The sequence below is a fragment of the Cyprinus carpio genome, chromosome A19, assembly GCF_018340385.1.
Source record: "Cyprinus carpio isolate SPL01 chromosome A19, ASM1834038v1, whole genome shotgun sequence".
Taxonomy (NCBI): Eukaryota; Metazoa; Chordata; class Actinopteri; order Cypriniformes; family Cyprinidae; genus Cyprinus; species Cyprinus carpio.
Genome location: NC_056590.1, coordinates 22,802,467 through 22,821,110, shown reverse-complemented (window position 1 = coordinate 22,821,110; position 18,644 = coordinate 22,802,467). Strand labels below are relative to the sequence as shown.

The following is an 18,644-nucleotide window of genomic DNA, read 5'->3' as shown; positions in this document are numbered from 1 at the left end:
TTCCCCAGTGAGTGACCACATGTTTACTAATGGCCAGTAATGCAACTGTAATTAATTTTCTCTTTCTTTCTTTCTTTCTTTCTTTCTTTTTTTTTTTCTTTCTTTCTTTCTTTCTTTCTTTTTTTATTTTTTTCTTTTTTTTAATTTTTGTTGTTTGAATTATTGGACTGTAAAATATGATTTGCCGGTTTAACTTAAAAACAGTAAGTGACCAGATTGCCTTAAACTTTTGAGTTCATTGAAACTAAGAATTTCTGTTATTACAAAGAGTGATTTTGTTGATTTAATATTTTGTTCTAAGAATTATATATATATATACAATATATATATATATATATATATATATATATATATATATATATATATATATTACTTAATAAATCAAATGATCAAGCTTTCTCTGTAGTTGCCTCAATGCTCTGAAACAGTCTACCTTTGAACATCAGGGTCTCTCCATCACTGGATGTTTTTAAATCCAGCTTAAAGACGTATTTTTATTATTCGAGTGATGCCGTGCATACTGTATACTCTAAATAGTTGGTGTTTTATGCATATACATGTTGTTTGATTGATTTTAATGCTTAATTTTTATCTGTCTTTTTCTATTCCTTCTCCCCTCTTATTTTTCTCTAATTTTACATTTTCATTGTAAAGCTTTTTGTTAACTAATTATCCTGCCATAACAGAGAGCACATATAAACTATAGTTATATTAAAACATTCACATATTAACAGTGCACTGTCTGAAATGTGCATATACACACACACACACACATATATATGTGTGTAATATATATAAATGAATGTGAAAATAACTGCTTGAATGAAAACATTAAAACACAAACCAAAAATGGAAATCAAACAGTTTTGCCTTTGTCCACTTAAATGCTTGTAAACAACAAATCTTAAAACAATGATTGAACTAACCCTTAAAAATGCATCTAGTGATGCCTCTGGGCCCTACTGTGAACTTAAACTCTGTTAAAAATGGGAGAATATTTATTATAATATTTTGTTGAAAATACTGTTGAGGCTTTAGAGTGCTGCAAAACTAACACTGGCGTAGCCTATATAGAACTAGAAAGTAAGTTGAGGGGGTAAATATCGTAAAGACCAGTCAACTTACAAACTAGTTCAAACAGTAAAAATGTAAAATGTTAAACTGAATGAACAAATTCAGAAACTGCAAGCTGTCAACATGAAAAAAAATAAAGAAATTAAAGAAACAACTAAACTGCATTGATTTATTATAATTATTTCTACATTTTACCAGATTTGCATTTATAGGTTTACACTATCATTTTAAATAGTATGTAAATTTAAATTAAATATACTTCTAAAAAAATTAATAAAATGGTAAAACAACTATGGTTGAAAAAAGAGAAGAAAACAACATAAAAACTGTACAAAATAATTTATAGGAATTAATCAATTTATACATTTTTATTTAAGTTATGTCTAAATGACATAAAAAAATAACCCCACAATACAATTCAGGGGCTGCAACCTAGGTTCCATTCACACTGAAGTCACATTTGTCATTTTATATAAAAATTGGGCTAAGTGCAAAGATGACTGTGAATATTATCTTTGAATTCAGGCTGTTTTGTATTTCATTGAACAAGGTTGCCATGTTCAGCCTCCTTCTATTGCTAATGAATCTGAATGGCAGGTGTGATAGAGCTGATGCCCTCCATCATGCATATGTCCCCCAGATATGATGGATAAGAGCCTGAAGGGCCTGAAGCTCAACAGTGCTTCAGACGGCTGTGCTCATTGCTCTCGCCCAGCAGTAAATCCAAAGAGCTGGGTGGGGGGCCACGACATACAATAAATAACAAACCGAGAAACTCTCTAACACCTCGAAGGCGAGCTGTGCTCGTGACTTAATGAAGTGTGCAAATGAGGTCACTTTTCTAGCCATAAGAATAACCCATCTTGAGCCTCAGGGCTGGATTGATGCATTGCATCTCCTCAAATGACCATGAGCCTTTTTAAAGCAGATGTTTCTGTATATCATTGCTGAATGCCCTTGGAACTTGTTTTGCTCTGGTGTGATGCTTTGAGAGCAAGCAATGCGCAGAAAACTGTAATGGTGATTCTTTGATGACTGGCATTGACTGATCTTCTACTTTTATTTTTTTATCTGTGTCTTTTGATAACCATGCAAACGCCCGTGCAAAAGGAAAAACCTAAGTATGCATTTTGCTGAGTTATGGCTGAACTTATGTCTTGTGAACTTTTGATATTAAATGTACAAAAATTCTCTCTCTCTCTCTTTTTTTTTTTGTTTTTTTTTTTTTTTTTTTTTTTTTTGTTTTTTTTTGTAGTCAAGGTTTCTTTCACCAAGGCATCATATTCCACCCTCTGCTTTAAACAGGCAGTTTTTGGTACTTGACCTTTAAGGCTTCTGTGTAAACACCCACTACTATGATTGGATATCCTCTTTGCATGTAAAATAGAAACGGTGCTTATGGGCTATAGGTTTTCTGTCAGGTCCAGTTGGTGCGTCCCCATTCTTCAGTAACAGCCTCTTTGCAGATTCACAAAACAATATGTGCTGAAATGTGCCATACAAACTGTTAAAGGCTGGACTGAAATAATCAGAGCACTTATTAAAAAATAAACATTCGCTCTGAGCCAGAAACAACACAATGTTTGGCCAACTTCTAGTTAACTGGAATAATAACATCTTATATTGGTGTTTTGTAATAATAGAACGTTTTACTTCTTTGCAACAGACTGTCCCACATTACTGGATACTAAATACATGTCATTGTCATATGTTATGTATTGTCTGAAAACAGAATTCTGGTTATTTTGGATTAAGTCTTCCAGCTTCATTTCAACAGATGGTCTTTTTGGACTAGAGAGGAAGTTTTGCAGTTTTGAAACTTACATATGTTTATATACAGTAGTACATCAAGCTATTTTATTTCAACAAGGATTTTTTTTTTTTAAAGGCCACGTTAAATTTAAAGATTCAGTTATATCCTATAACCTAAAGATGAAGGTTTGCCAAGCAAATTTTGTAAGTTCGATCCAAGCAAAGCTGTGAACTGGAGAGTTGCAATGAGTCTCAATTGTGCCCTTGATCTAGTGCTCCAGGGAGAGCAATTAATATATGCTAAGTGACTTTGGATTAAACTTTTCGGGCTAAATTACATTTAACTAATAATAAAGTGCTTCTAATTTTGCCAAAGCTAATATATACTGCTCTCATTTACAGTATAAACTAATTGGTATATGAAGACTGGCAAACAACACACATTAAAACTCTTTATGAGTTCTAAGTGAATGGCTGCAGTGTAGAAAGATATCATTCCCCAAATGTCCAGTTGCATTGAGCCAATCTTGGATTTAAGGGACCTTAACTTGATTTTAATTTGGTGTGTTGAGAAAGGAGGGAGAAGAAGGTTAGTCACTTGTACTCAAAGCAGAGGAGAAATGTGGATTTGATGAGGTGCAGTCATGATTCATTCTCTCGTGGATTTTCCACCATCTCTCTCTCTCTCCTGATCCTGTCATTGAGAGACTGCGATGAGTAAAGGTTATATGCTTATGCCTATGACTATATGATTTATTGCCCTTTCCTTTGTTCAGAGGGGTGTGGATCTGCAGGGCTAATGAGGATGGAATTCCACTATCTAATTATTGCTTGAGAGCAAGTAGTGGCTAAAATATTGGATGAATGACTTGGTCGAATATTTCCCTAGCTCGGCATTTTGACTATTCATAATGCTCAGGCTCTCTTCTTTATTTAAAAATACCATATAAGATAACTTAGAACACCTTAGAAATCTGAAAATAATAATAATTTATACAGTATCAGCATTTATTAAATCATTAGATATCTATCTATCTATTTATCCAAATGTGCTGCATCAGAGACTTCAGCACCTTGGACAGTTTTATGATTTTATATATATATATATATATATATATATATATAAACAAAGGTGGTAATTTCAATCTTCATTCTTAATTTTCAGAAATTGTGCTAAATGTTGGTCTTGGGTTCCAAATTATTGAGAATGACTTGTTAATGACTAAAAAGTGAAAAATGAGTACTAGTTACGACTGAAGGGCTGGTTTGGATGATGGTAAAATGGCTGTTTGAGGTAAATGAAATCCATCTTTGTTTTCTATCATATCTGTCTAGTTGTCATATCTGTGTTTTCTATCATGTGTGTGTGGGGGGGTGGGGGGCTGTTTCAGGCACATATAGGAATATGAGGGTGTCTGCATACATCTGAGGATGAAATTTGACTGTGTGTTTAGCCTGTAGATGGCAGGAGTGTCCTTCTACAGTGCTATCAACCAGTCTTGGATCTCACGTTCACTGCCAAACTTCTTACAATGATGGCTTTCGTAGGAAACAATTATAATATTAATGCTAGACTAGTAAAGTAAGTAAGATTACGTTGGCCTCAAGATTCTCAAGTAAATAGTTATTTACACGAGGGCTCCAAATCTCACTAAAAAATAAATTCGTAATACCTCTACATCATGTTGGACAATCAAACATTGAATAGTTTTTACAATGCAGCTTGTTTCCATCATATTAAATCTACTGTTTCATGTATATAGTATGTGCGTGGCCAACGGATTGTTTTGATGTGTCCTTATGAAAATAAATTCATATAGGCCTATTCAACAAATGTTGCATTAAAAACCTAAATGGCTAATAATAAGCATTTGCATATGCATGCTCTATTTCAAAAGGATTATATATATATATATATATATATATATATATATATATATATATATATATATATATATACCTGCTTGAGGGGGAAAACAGCAGCAGTGCTTCATTCATTCGTTTAATGATAAATTCACTAATTCTTTTATTTGAGCAATTATGAAAAACTGAAATCACACAGTTAATCCACTGAATAGCAGTGAATAGGAGTCGGTGAACGAGATCACAGCGCAGAGAGTTTGGCCCCTTTTGGCGAGATGGTTGAGTCCTCGTCAAGGTTGCTGTGGGATCCCAGCATCACCGTTCACTTCGAGCCACACCGCGAACCGCTCCGCTTCTGGCTGAGGGAAAGAACAACTACCTTTATGTGAATATGAACATAGATGACACAGAGGGGCACAGCGTCAGATCAACGGGATTCCTGACCGCTTTCAAGAGAGGATGTATTAGATGTGGTCCGGTGGACTCCCAAGCAAAGAAAATGGGGATTAAAACTGGAGTTACATTTTGGAATCTGATATTTTTTATGATGGTCACATGCGTGCGAGGTAAGTCATCAGTCTCAAAGAGTTATTCGGAGGTTTTGCATCAATGTGTATATGGATGGGAACGAGCTTGGAGTGGATGTAGGGAGAGGAGAGCCAGCCGTGCAGCAAATGCTTGAGAATAGAAGCGCATTTACTCAATGCAGGCATTGAGCGAGGACTCAATAAATATTCTTGCAGTATGCTCGATACGTGAGTTGCTTGTGGTCACCAAGTGATGGATCACAAAGTAATATAAGGGCGTAGAGAGATTTTATCCGACCTGTTTTACACATTAACAGCACGCAGTGTGGTTTCAAATAATCACTATCAGGAAACGGCTAATTACTGTAGAAGTGGGGAATCTCAAATGAACGCGTGTTATGAGTGCCTGTTTTCGGGTAACGCAGTTCGATATGGGTTGGAGATGGAAAGGCAATCACGATTCCTTATGGTATAGTGGGTATACAGCCAACAAAATGCACCATCAACACATGTGTTAGTCTATAAGAACATGCTGGAGAACATGTGGCACGTAAGATTTTGACCTTACACTTGTCAGTGTACCATCTCACCCAGCATCTCGAGATGGAATTGACGCGTCTGGACGCCTATTGATCAGCCTTGATTTGGAGGATTTAACTGTTGCACGCCGTTTCCATATACAGCATAGCATGATCACATATAGGTTTGAAACATCCTCGTCGTTTTCAGTGGATTTATTTGGATGAGGCTTGGTGGGAGCTTTTATTTGTGTGATTCTTAGCGGGATATGGAATATATAAAGACTTTTAGAAGAGAAGTTTTAGAAACGTCAAATTGTTAGTTTTCTGTTTAAAAAAAAAAAATGTTTGTAGTTTGATTGAATTTAGTGGGGTGGAGGCAAACCCCTGGGCAGCACTTCTGCCTGATGTATCTCGGTCATTACCACCTGCCTAGCATTTTAATTTGCATCAGAGCTGATTCATCTGATGCTAAACGGATTATGAGAATAGTACTGCCAGCTCAAATCAAATCACTCATTATTGTATATTATTTAATAAATATAAACAGATAAGCTATTAACAATTTTATTTATTTATTTATTTATTTATTTATTTATTTATTTATTTATTTATTTATTTTTGCTGTAATCTTGATTAGATGCTTAGCGTATCAAGTAGCCTATGTCGTTACGCGGAATGAATACTGAAAAGGGCTTGATGTGTTTCCTAGTTGGACTGGGGAGATATGGATAAACAGCAGTACCGGTGTCCGTAAAGTGTGCGAGATGCAGTCTTGTTGGCTGATAACCCGTCGCGTGGGGGCAGTGTGACGAGATCGCGAAGATAATTAATGCGATCTAGACCTCGCATCACTGCCTTGCTAGATAGAGAACGCGCGCTATTCAGTGAGTCATTCGGACTTGCAGTTGAATGAATGAATGAATGAATGAATGAATGAATGAGGCATTTATATATCAGTTGTTTAGTGTACTTCAATAAATACATAAACTCTTGGTATGAACATATATGAGACTTTAATTCATCAATAAAAGAGAGAAAAAAAATCTTAAACCAGCCTAATATGGTTGGCTGGACTTACTGTATGTGGTTTAACATAATCTTGCTGATCTCCTAGCATCGGCAAGACGGTGAATAACTGGCTGACGTGACCAACAACTCAATTTTAAATCCAGGAAATTTGTGACCATTTTAGGCTGGTTTAAGCACCCCCACACACAGCAGGGATGTGGTCAGTTGATATATGCTTCATGGTTTAAGAGCAACAGGTCAGCAGGACAAAACTTAATTATGAACATTATTTCTACAGGCCCTGAATTATAAATTCACTGTTCTGGAAGCCTGTTGCTCTGCAGGAGTCCAGGTGGTAGATTTTTATATAAACGTGTTTCATACTCATTTCTTGCTGCAAAGGCACATTTTCTAACATAAGGAAAACCAGCAGGGCGTAAATGGAATGTGAGGACATTGTGGTATCATGCAAAAATTGATTGCAAAAAAATAAGAAATATTTTCTAGAGTTTGTCGATTTTGTGATAGTTTTATAAAATGATCAGCTACAGGTTTTTGAAGTTGAACAGTCCAGTATTTGTATTTTTAGTATTTATGCATTATTTACATGAAAATGTTAATGGGCAATACAAGGCCTTGAGTATGAAAAAGGATGCTGTATGGGCCATAGGAGATTAATTTAGTTAAATTCTATATATACTAATTTTTGTTTTTGTTTTAGGATCTACAACTTTTCTGTTTCCTGCTTTAGCAACATGAAGGGAAAATAAATAGACTGACTGTCAAATAATGGAAGCATTTGTCTTCATTAATAGAGCAGAAAAGTCTAGTTTCAAAGTCTATTTCCATAAGTTATGCCATATCTAATTTCACAAAACAGCAGGGTTCTTTCAGTTTGTTTATACTGAAAGGCAGCTTAATAAATCAACATTTAGGGCTAAAACTTATATATTAGTCTAAGGCTGTTGTGGTTAACCTGCCCTATCACAAATGTAGTTTGCCTTACTTCATCGAAAGCCTCTTTAATCTCATTTGTTTTGAATAAGTTGCTATAAAATGACCACAGTTCACCGGCTAGAAGCCGAATATGTCTACTCAGTGGTGAACATACGGACCCACGGAGGACAAGTGCCTTGAGGGGATGGATTAATAGCTGGAAGAGGCATCATACTTGGGATCAGTGCCCTGTCTTACACGTGTAAAATCCAGTATGTTACAGTTTGCCGCTGTGTAACACTGCCTCTTCTCTGGCACGCCTGAAAGAGGCTTTTAATCTGCATGAGGAAAGCATGGCTGTTGAAGAGCCAGGTGCAGAGCAGGGTCGTTAAAGTCCCCAGATGTCTGCAGTCAAATAGATTTTAGGAGCTCCTCTTTTACAAAAAGCATGTTTAGGGTTGTTTGTATGAATATGCACCTCTTACAGGATGATTTCTAGCAGCTGTTTGCTTGTGTGAGGCTTGCCGTGTAACATGTTCTGTAGTGTTTCATGTCAATTGACAAATGGCACACTGCCCTCAGGTTGGAGTTACGTCTCATGGGAAATTGAGCTGCCTCGATAAAATGGATCGAATTAGATGGTTTCTGTTTATTGGTGGACACATGAATAGGACATAAAGGGACATGAATACCTCTTCTGAAGGGAATATGTTACAACAGATTTAAGATCTGTGCTTCTGCTGCAGACCATACTGTTGCTACTTAGATATGCATCACCTTTTCTCCCACACTGAGGAGAATTGATCGGGAGTTGGAGTGATCTTCTCACAGTAACAAAGCTTTGCATGAATGTTGAGTGGATCACCTATAGTTTTCCCTGGAATTATCTTCTGTTCTTCTCCTTTACAGCTCCTGATGATCAGTGTTGCATTAGTCATGCACAAATACTCATACCTACTTTGGTCTCTTGACTTGTACTTGTCTCATCTGAAGTGTTAAACAGCTTGTAGTACAAAACACACAAAAACACTGACAGATGGATGGTTTTTCAGAAGGGATGATGTTTTAAATTAGTGGAAGTGGTAGTTGGAATACAAATTGTTCCTCATGAGGGTCTTTTAAAAGTCATATAAGAAGCTTTGATGTCAGGCTTTGTGTTTATTTGAAAAAGCTAAAATATGTAGTTTAATCAGGGTCCAAAAATTAACATTTTACCAAACCTTTTCAATGAAACGGCGAGTTTCATCCATAAATATTTATTGTTGGTATAGAAGTGTATTTTGCATTATTCTTGTTGAAAATAACTATTTACTTATTTTCAGGTCTGCTAATGCTGAGTAAATACTATAAAAATTGTATTACTGCTATGAAATTGTATTTCACATTATTTTTATTGAAAATAACTAATACATACTGAAATGAAACAAGTGAGTCATTGAGTTCGTAACACTGACTCATTCAGGAAGGCTACCGTGTTGCTTGGAGATGCGAAACTAATTGCTGTGGCTTCACTGATGGAGGAAAAAATACACTATGCAATGACACATATTGTGTCTCTAGAGTAATTCACTGTAAATTTCTCTCTCTCTCTCTCTCTCTCTCTCTCTCCTTCTATACATATGTAATATGTAATATTCCAGAGTTAAATGTTATGTTGAATATCCTTGTAAAATTACCAGCCATTTTATTGGCTTGCCAAGTTTTTACTTGGTGGTGTGCTCTGTGAAAGAATGTTTACAAGCATATATACCCAACCTCATTTTGCATTTTAATTATTATGTGTCTAGGGAAATAACCTGAAATCCCTAAAGGTCAGACTGCAGAAAACAACATTTTGGGATACACCATTAAGGCTGCTACAAGCACAGAATTCCTATGTGTTTCATTAGGGAATTATACATTAGACTGTCAAATGGTTTTAATATGCTTAACTGTTCTTAATTATTTACCACATGCTGCATTTTAGTGCTGTGACAACAAAAACGAGTTTGGATATGCAATGAATATTACATATTATTATTACTATTATTCCATCTTCAAACCATTATCATTCATTCCAGCCTTTCAAGCCATGTCAGTGGTAGGGTTGGTGAGAGCCAGCAGGGGGCACTAACTATTTCATCAGTGTAATCTGTGGTCCCATTTACCACCTTTTCAGCCACAGCTAGTAATTGATTATCAAGGAAGAAAATAACAAAAGGCTCTGTCCACACACTAGATGACGTTTAGAGTACTGTCACACAATGGTAGGCTACATGAGTGATGGCTGAGTCGTGACCTCATTACTTGCAAAGGGCTTTCAGTGCGTGAAGTACTTCACAAGTGCACTGCGCACAAACGCACAGTGATTTATTCAATGATTTTATTTTGACCCACTAGAATTAAGTTTTTTTTAAACAGCAATTATTCATTGTATTAAAGCAGTTTCACTTTCTCTCAGTAAAGACTGAATCCATTTCAGTAAGCTGATCTACTACAAACATAAACGAAGCTTTGTTGCAGCATATATAGTCATACTGAAGCATTTTTCTGACCTCAAAGAAGAGAAGGGCTTCTAGGGTGACAGCTGTGTTGGAAACATGGTCTGATTGGAGCCGTGTGTCTGTCAGGAAGGATCAGGTGCAGAGGCGTGGAGCTGTCTGTTTTTGCAACTCATTCTCACCACTACCTGTTGTGACAGAGTTGCTCAGTCCATACACACCTATAAACATTCACAAACACATTTACAAACTGCTGCTTCAGCCGCAGTGTCAAAAAAAAGACAGAGAGAAAGAAAAGCTGTGTTTGTTTTTATCATGGTGGAATACATCTGTACTGCTGCAGTATTCAGCAGCTACTTGCCTTTCAGTACTGCTCTGAGAGTGGAGTGCTATATTCAATGGTGGATGGTATTTTTACTCCAGTAATTTACTTTATAATCTGCACTCTATTTTCATTTTGGGAAACGTTTACTTGACTACATTAAAAACATAATATCTGGCTTTTTTTTTTAAACAGGGTTGTGCCCCATTTAAAACTGCATTGAGAATGCTTTTTAACTTTCAACTTAATTTATCATAATGCATATTTTCCCAATATGCATTACATGTGTTGAATTGTTATTCAATAAATTCATTCATTCAGGAAAAAACATGACCGTCTTTGTTATTTCGAAAATGAAGAAGAAGAAAAAAAATCAATACATGATAGCATCATGTTAGCATTCATTTGAGATTATTCTTTTCAATGAAATCAGCTCTATCCAATCTGTGTAATAGGGACATTAGAAACCTGTCTCTTTAAGTATTTTGAATTAAGTATATCAAATAGCAATTAAAATAACATACAGTTATCCTTATAAGTACTTTTATTGTTGATATTTAAGTACATTCAAAGTACTTAAGTATAAAATTAAAATAATTATACATTTTTTATCAGGGTATCTGTCTTTTAACTCATATTTTGGCCACCACTGGCTATATTTAAAATCATTGGAGTAATATACCATAATTAGATTCAGGGAATCCATGCGTATGCCTGTGTACGGCTGAACAGTGCTTTTTTTACCACAAGACTGGCGAACTTCCTAGACATGTTGGACCTAGACCTCTGCCCTCATCAGAATGTCCATGATCACAGTGCAGAGTCAGGCTTTTATGGGTCAACTTCTGTGAATGAAGAAATTACATCAAAGTCCATTCTGAAGTATATTGGCTTGATAGAGAGGAGTCACCATCCCTTGACGACAGCCAGTGGAGACAATTCAACGGAGGTGGGAGCGTGTGGCGTTATAGGATTGACCTTTAGCCATGTAGAATTTGCGAGCTGGTCGTATGCACTGTGGCTTTCTCATCTGATTCTTTCTGCCTCATTGTTTTAAGCCTAGATGCGTTTAATACAGTCAATGATATATTTGCAGCCTCATTGTTTCACAAAGGAGGCTTGTTCCTGACCGCTTCTCATGATGGTTCTCTTGTTTAAGGGGAAAATAGCTGTCAGTATGATCTGGGTTCCCTTGAATCGGGGCTGCCTCATGCTGAGCCTCTCTGCCAATTTCCTCAAAGCTCATTTACTCTTTTCTCCCTCCAGTTCCCTTCACATATGTTGTTTCCCTTTCATATACACCAAATACAAATAATATCTCTTTGAGTTTGCATTGGAAATATGATGGAGTAGTGGGTGTTAATGAAGGAAGAATGACACGGATACCAGTCGTCGACACAGCTGGACAGAGATCTGGACTGGCTTGACCCATTGACCTTTCTTTCCTAGGCTTCTGGCTTCGGCGGAGGATGTAGCTGCTGGTCGGGTTGTCATATTAGATGATTCCATAAATTAGTAAACCCAGTTTTTCCCAGAATTCCTCGCACTACAATATTAATATCATAAAGTGCTTGGAACTATGACATAGTCAACAGAAGCAAAGATGTTTTGCAACATTTAAAATACTAGATGCCCCAAGCAAACTGTAATTCTTAGAAATGTATCTCCTACTGTCTTATTTAATAAAGCATAAAGAGTTTCTAGCTTTTCCACTGAGCTGGCTGCTTTGTAGTGTTGCTATTTCAAGTTTCAGATGCCATTCAGCTGCTATCTGAATTGAAGCACCACAATAACCTATTTAAACTAGTTGTGCGCAACAAAGTTTGTTATGTAATGCTTTTCCACTCTGTTCCGGCTCAGATGTCGCTGAATCACAACGCCCCCGTAAGTTCATCAGATAACGCAATCTCAGAGCACAATCTAATTAAAATGGCAAACATTTTAAATTAGTGTGTGCTATTTTGGGAGCGTGTCCATGCAGTCTGAGATATGCAGAATGCAACTTCATCAGTTTTACCTGCATCAAAGTCACCTTGAGATCATTTGTTCTAGTCCAGCAAGATTTAAAACCAAATTTTGAGTTACGGCCCTTCACTTTATCTGGTTGACTGTGCATGCTGTGAACGCTGATATTAGGCAAGCCTATCGCCTCTGTAATTAAAATTCATCATCATTATATTATTTTTCACCCAGAATGCTTAACCATCCATGTCAAATGGTCTGTGTCACGTGATATAACGGTGATTATGGCACAATGCTGAAGGCTAATGTGATCTCCTGTGGCCTTTTAAAATATTACTTTAGTGGAATGGGGACTTTTTGTAGTATTGTTGTGAAAGGCTTCGCTTTATGCCTTGAACAATGTTAGATGAGGATGACTTTGTTCCAGCTGTTTGCGTATAGTAGCTGTTTCCTTCTGTACCTGCAGAGGGCTGCAAATCTAATAAGGCTGGAAAATTTGGGGGAAATAATTTCACTCCACAGAGGAAAGAACAACCTCTCATCAGAATTTATATGGTTCAACAGGCTTCAAAATGCCAAAGACTGGCTGAGGGACAGAGTTATAATGACTATGTTTAATTGCACTATGATTTATTATTATTGCCTGGCTAAGCTAGTACTTACAAAGCTACTGTGGTACTGTGGTAAGTGAGGTTTTATAAATAATATTATTGGACTTGTTAAAAGGTTTAATGCACTTTCAGTGCTTTAATTACTATGGCTCTGTATTTTTGCGAGAACAAACCAATACATGTGTTTCAACTATGAAGGCCAATCAATTGCTAATACTGGGAGAGGATGGGCAGGTTTAGTTGTAATTATGTCAGCAGCAGGTGTCTGGAAACAAAATCACTCTCATCTTTGAGATTTGACATTTTTCTGGAGAGCCACAGAGCCAGATGTCAGTTTCTAGACTCTAGGCCACTGACAGGATGGAGGTATTGGCACATTATTTATTCCAACATTGTGTAAACTCTAGCAATAGGTAAACAAAAACTTGTGTTTACTGGTTAGATATGTTTCCCATTAATGTTATTCAAATGTTCTTTTCTTAGTCATAAATAATTGAATTCAATATTACCACATAACATGCCAAGTTCCAAGCCCTTAGCGGCTATCTTTCCAGTGTATGAGCTGTGACGTCAAAGGCAGCAGACAGGAAAAGTCCATTTCACGCTTTTAGAGCCCTTCAAAAAATATTGTCACTCGCAAAATATCTACAATATCATGAAATACATGACTGATATAGGCTTGCAATATGTTGCTTGTATAAAAAACAAAAAATCATTAGATTACATGGTTTCTTGCCTATGTGCATACATATATGTGTATATATTTCTGAATACCTCATTCCTATTTCTATGGCGACTCATCTTGTTAATAGATTGTGAAATATCTGATATTCCCATTCTCAAATAAGTAAATGTAATTTGTCTTTGTAATTTTAAGTCTCTTTTACTTTTATTTAACCTGTTAGCCAGCACCCCCCATTATGGGACTCACAGCTGAAAGTGCCCTACCTACAGTAACTTAAAATTGTAACAGTTCCTTACTTCAGCGTGTTACACACATAATTTTGGTGTCTTTGGAAAGAAGACCATGTGGGCTTTACTTTTTATCAACCAGAGTTGATAAAAAAATATTTAAAGATCTAGACACTGAAGTGACTTGAATTTTTTTTTTTTTTTTTTTTTACCAAACTGATTTTTAAAATTTTTTTATTTGATATAAAAATACATGAAATCAGTCCTGGAGCAATCTAGAAAAGTAATGGGTTGGAAGTCATATGTCTCATGAGTTTATATTTCAAATCTGAAGAAGATACTATAAAAAATTAGATTCCTGAAACCATTTTTTTCTGAGACTATGTCTAGTCCCCCCAAATATAAAAAAAATATTTACCAACTGTATTGAAGGGTTCTACAAACTATTTTAGTCATTAAACATACCACTGCATTTTTTTTTTTTTTATAAAACACTAGACAGAAACTTAGACATCAAATAAGAATCAATAAGAATCATTTGAGTAAGAAAAATAAATAAGAAAAATAAAAAAGATTTAACTTTGTATGCCAATTACAGAACATCCTGAGATTGCTAGAAATGCAGCATTTACAATGAATTACAATGAAAATACGTGCTGATGTGCTGATGGCCAGTTACAGAGATGGTAATCATATAAATGCGCCATAAAGTCAATAAATCACACTCTATTCATATTCAGATGGCGTTCACATCGATAGCTGTGATTACACAGTAATAGCGAGCTGATTTGCGCTCAAATAAACGATAATCATGCAGATACAGGCACATTCAACATAAAACACACTCACACATATATAAAAAATGTTGAAAAATAAAAAAATAAAGAAAAAGGCGATCGCTAAATTCCGCCTCCATCAGATGACAGGTGCGTCAGAGCGCGCGTCACGAGAGAGCGCCAGAATTCAAATAAACAATCTTCCGCTTATCACGCCTTTCACTTTTTTTTTGGTGGATCGTCTCATTCTGTTTGTGACAATGTACGCTACAAAACCATGCAGTTTTTTTTACTACCAAGACGCAGTTTCTGAGCGTGACTTATTCCACAACGGACACAAACAATTCTGTCCCCGAAGAACTGAAACGTAAACAAAGGAATTATCATCCATATTACAACGTTATTGCTTCGTTGGACTAAACGTGCTCCATGAGATTTCGTTCAGTGGACCCTAACCTTTCTAACTAAACCGGGATTTACAGCTGTGGATGTGTTTATGACTCGTTATTACGACGAATCTGGTATGTAACGTTACTGCGTTTTTATTCTTCATGTTTTGATGTGTATTGCTTACACAAATCTAGCAAATACATTCTTTATAAGCTTTCCATTGAAAAACAGCGATCTGTCGTCGATGCTTGAGGCTTAGATCTTTATAATGATATATAGTTTGTCAAGATTAAATTTGTCCCGTTTCATTTAATCTATTCGTAAACATTGACACGTGCTAACAAAGAGAGTTCAGTACGCCGGCGTCCAGGTGCAGTCTAAGAGGGTTTGTCTAAAGTGCAAAGAAAAGATTTCCAAAGCTTTCACTGACCAACTTAAATGTATTTTATAAATACAAACAAATTTTGATTTTGATGGCTGCAACACACTCTAAAAAGTTGGGACAGAGGCAAAATAAAAGTGAAAAGGTTACACTGTTTTGAAACAGTCCAGATAAGCAGGTGAATTGGTAATAGATAATAATGGTAATAGGTGAAGGAGTTATATTTTTTTTTTGATGTTTTAGGAGTATTGCGCAGACTCAAACTGAGCTTGATGACGTAGATGTGATGTGAGCAACCTGTCTGACAATTGTAAGTCTTCTAATAGCTGTGCCAAGAGAAATCTGAATCACCAACGAATCTTGCAGAGACGGCAAGCGTGAACAGGAGCAAATTTTGGTAAGTATTCTGATTAATTATTTTGTCATTTTGCATAATCACAATCCCCCCGATTGCCTCATAGACAGTAAAAGATTGCCTGCGAGCTTCTCCTCCTGTCTATAACGTAAGATACAAGGTAATGGAGCCTTTTATACATTTTCGTGTTTCTTTAGAAATAATTAATGGACAAATGGAGTCTTTAAACGCCTCAGATGTAAAGTTATTCACTGTCAAAGTGACGCCAAAATGAATGGGAGTCAATGGAATGCTAACAGCAGGTGGGGGTCCGCTAATCAATGGCGGCGCCCGGGGAAGCTTCAATAAAAATATGAAACCCTGCCCCCCTGCTCACACCAAGGGAAAATCTGATAAAATAATCTGTAGAACCATCAAGATAATAGGGACATAGCTAGGATTGTCGGAAGAGGGGAAATCGGCCAAATTCAGCCCGATTATCTTTTGGTGTGTACCCAGCATAAAGGAGGAGTCTTTGCAAGAAATGCTGGATCATGGCTCATCACTTTGTGCCAAATTTCATAAGAGAAGTGTAAAACAAGTCAAAAATAACAATTCTCAGTGCAGATTCACAAAGAAGTTAGGTCTTCACCAACTGCCATACATAATATTGCGAAAAGATTCAGGGAATCCAGAGAAACCTTAGTTGAATGTGCATGACCATTGAGCCCTCAGATGGCATTGGATTCAAAACCGTCATGCTGCGGTGTTAAATATAACCACCAATGGGCTCAAGAGTACTTCAAAAAACCGCTGTCACTTAACACAGTCTGCCACTGCATCAATAACTGCAACTTGAATCTCTGTTACTCTAGGAGAAATCTATACATCAATTCTATGCAGTGATGTCGCAGGGTTCTGGGCCAGAACTCATCGCAGATAGTCAAAAAGACAGTGGAAATATGTGCTGTGGTCAGATGAGTCCACATATCAAATGTTTTTTGATATTTTTCAAAAGTTCCAAAGGGACCATCCAGACTTTCATCACAGACAGATGCAAAAGCAAACGTCTGTCATGATACGGGCCGGGGTGAAGAAGAGCAAACAGCATGGGTGACTGGTATATGTGCGATGGTACCATTGACATGGAGGAATATATTGGAATTGTACAGAGACATATACTGCCATCAAGAAGACATCTTTCATGGGAAGTCCATGGTTTTTAGATCAAGCCAATGGCAAGTCTGATTCTGCATGTGCTACAATAGTGTGGGTTTGTAGACACAGAGTGAATGTGCTAGACTGGCCTGCCTGCAGTTCAGATCTGTCTCCTATTGAAAATGTATGACCAGTAATGAAAACGAGAATCAGACAACAACGATCACAGACTGCTGAGCATCTGAAGTCTTGTTTCAAGTTAGATTGGACAAAACTTTTGCTTGCAAAACTTTAAAAATTAGTATCCTCAATTCCCAAACAATTAAACATTGAAAGCTGATGTGACATTAGGAAAGTTGATGTGACAGTGTTAAACATGCCTCTGTTCCAACTTATCTGGAGTGTATAAGTTTGCCAGTGAAAACATTGGAATTTTTTCTTTGTACTTAAGTCAGTTACAATAAATAATGGTTAAAGAGAATTAACAAATAACATACGCTTTATTTTATGGCATTTCACAAAATTTCCCAACTTTTCTGGAATTGGGTTGTATATAGATAACTAGACTACCAATATTTGACATGCAAATTATGTTTGAATGTAAATTTTTTTATTATTATTATTTGCGCTCCATAGACACCATTGCGTATTTTTATGAATTCTTGAATGTGTTATTTTTTTTTTTGCTAGTACATTTTTAATGTGCATTTTTATATTTAGCAGTGTGAAAAGATCAAATGCTTAACAAAATGTAAAGTGTCTTAAAGCGTTGTAGGGCCTGTTCAAATACAAAGTATTTTTGTAAATATTCCCAAGACAGATGCGTTTGACCATTGCACTCATGTTTTGCATCTGTGTCTTACACATGACAGAGCTCTAAAAATGACCATTCCTAAAGTTAAAAGTTCAACTTTAAAAAAAAAAAAATCTCTCTAAACCTTGATTTATTTCCATTCCACTGCCCTGTGCCTTGTGTTTTAAATGCAAAAATGCTTACTGTGCAAATTACACCTAATTACTTCAATTATATCATCGCTAACATAAACACAAAGGTTTGGTTGGGTTTGTGTGGTACTATTTCAGGAATATCATCAATATATCATACAATCTGACATACAGAACCATTGACGTCACACATTCCGTCTTTGCTTTTCACCAAGTTCACACTGGGATTAGACTTGTGCCGGTATTCGGTAATGCGATATATCGCGGTAATGAATATGCACGGTATTGTTATCGTGGGCACTTCTAAATACCATGAATAATTATATATTACAAATTATTCAGAATTTGGAATGCATTTTAAGAATATTTTTCCCATCAACTGCTCAAAATGCACAACACCGCTGTATGCTGCTTGAAAGAAGCATGCGCTCTGACGTGGTGAAGCACGCATGAGAAGCACATGGGGGAACATGTGAGAGACGCGCTGAATGAAAGCACATTCACTCTCTGACAGCAGATGGCGCTAAACTGCAGCCCTTACCCTGTAAACCCCATTAATAAAGCAGCTGCTACTTTCTAAAATGTATTTAAATAGATGTAAATATCCATTCAGATTTGTGGATTTGCTATGGTGTTCATCACAGAGCCAAATACTTTAATATTTAGATTTAATAGGCTATTTATTTTCAAA

General features: G+C 36.2%; 1 protein-coding gene and 1 long non-coding RNA gene across 2 annotated transcripts in view; both read left to right on the top strand.

Moving 5' to 3' along the window:
- The first annotated feature begins 4,948 nt into the window (after positions 1-4,948).
- Positions 4,949-18,644, top strand: part of LOC109112264 (CUB and sushi domain-containing protein 3-like) — a 369,075-nt gene continuing 355,379 nt past the window's right edge. Inside the window, 1 exon segment of the mRNA XM_042777094.1 lies at positions 4,949-5,255. Within this exon segment, the coding sequence (XP_042633028.1) occupies positions 5,081-5,255 (175 nt within the window). The 5' untranslated portion in view covers positions 4,949-5,080.
- On the top strand, positions 15,233-18,288 carry LOC122148838. Its single transcript, XR_006162672.1, has 3 exons — positions 15,233-15,265; positions 15,843-15,913; positions 16,726-18,288. It is a non-coding gene; the product is annotated as an uncharacterized LOC122148838 (long non-coding RNA).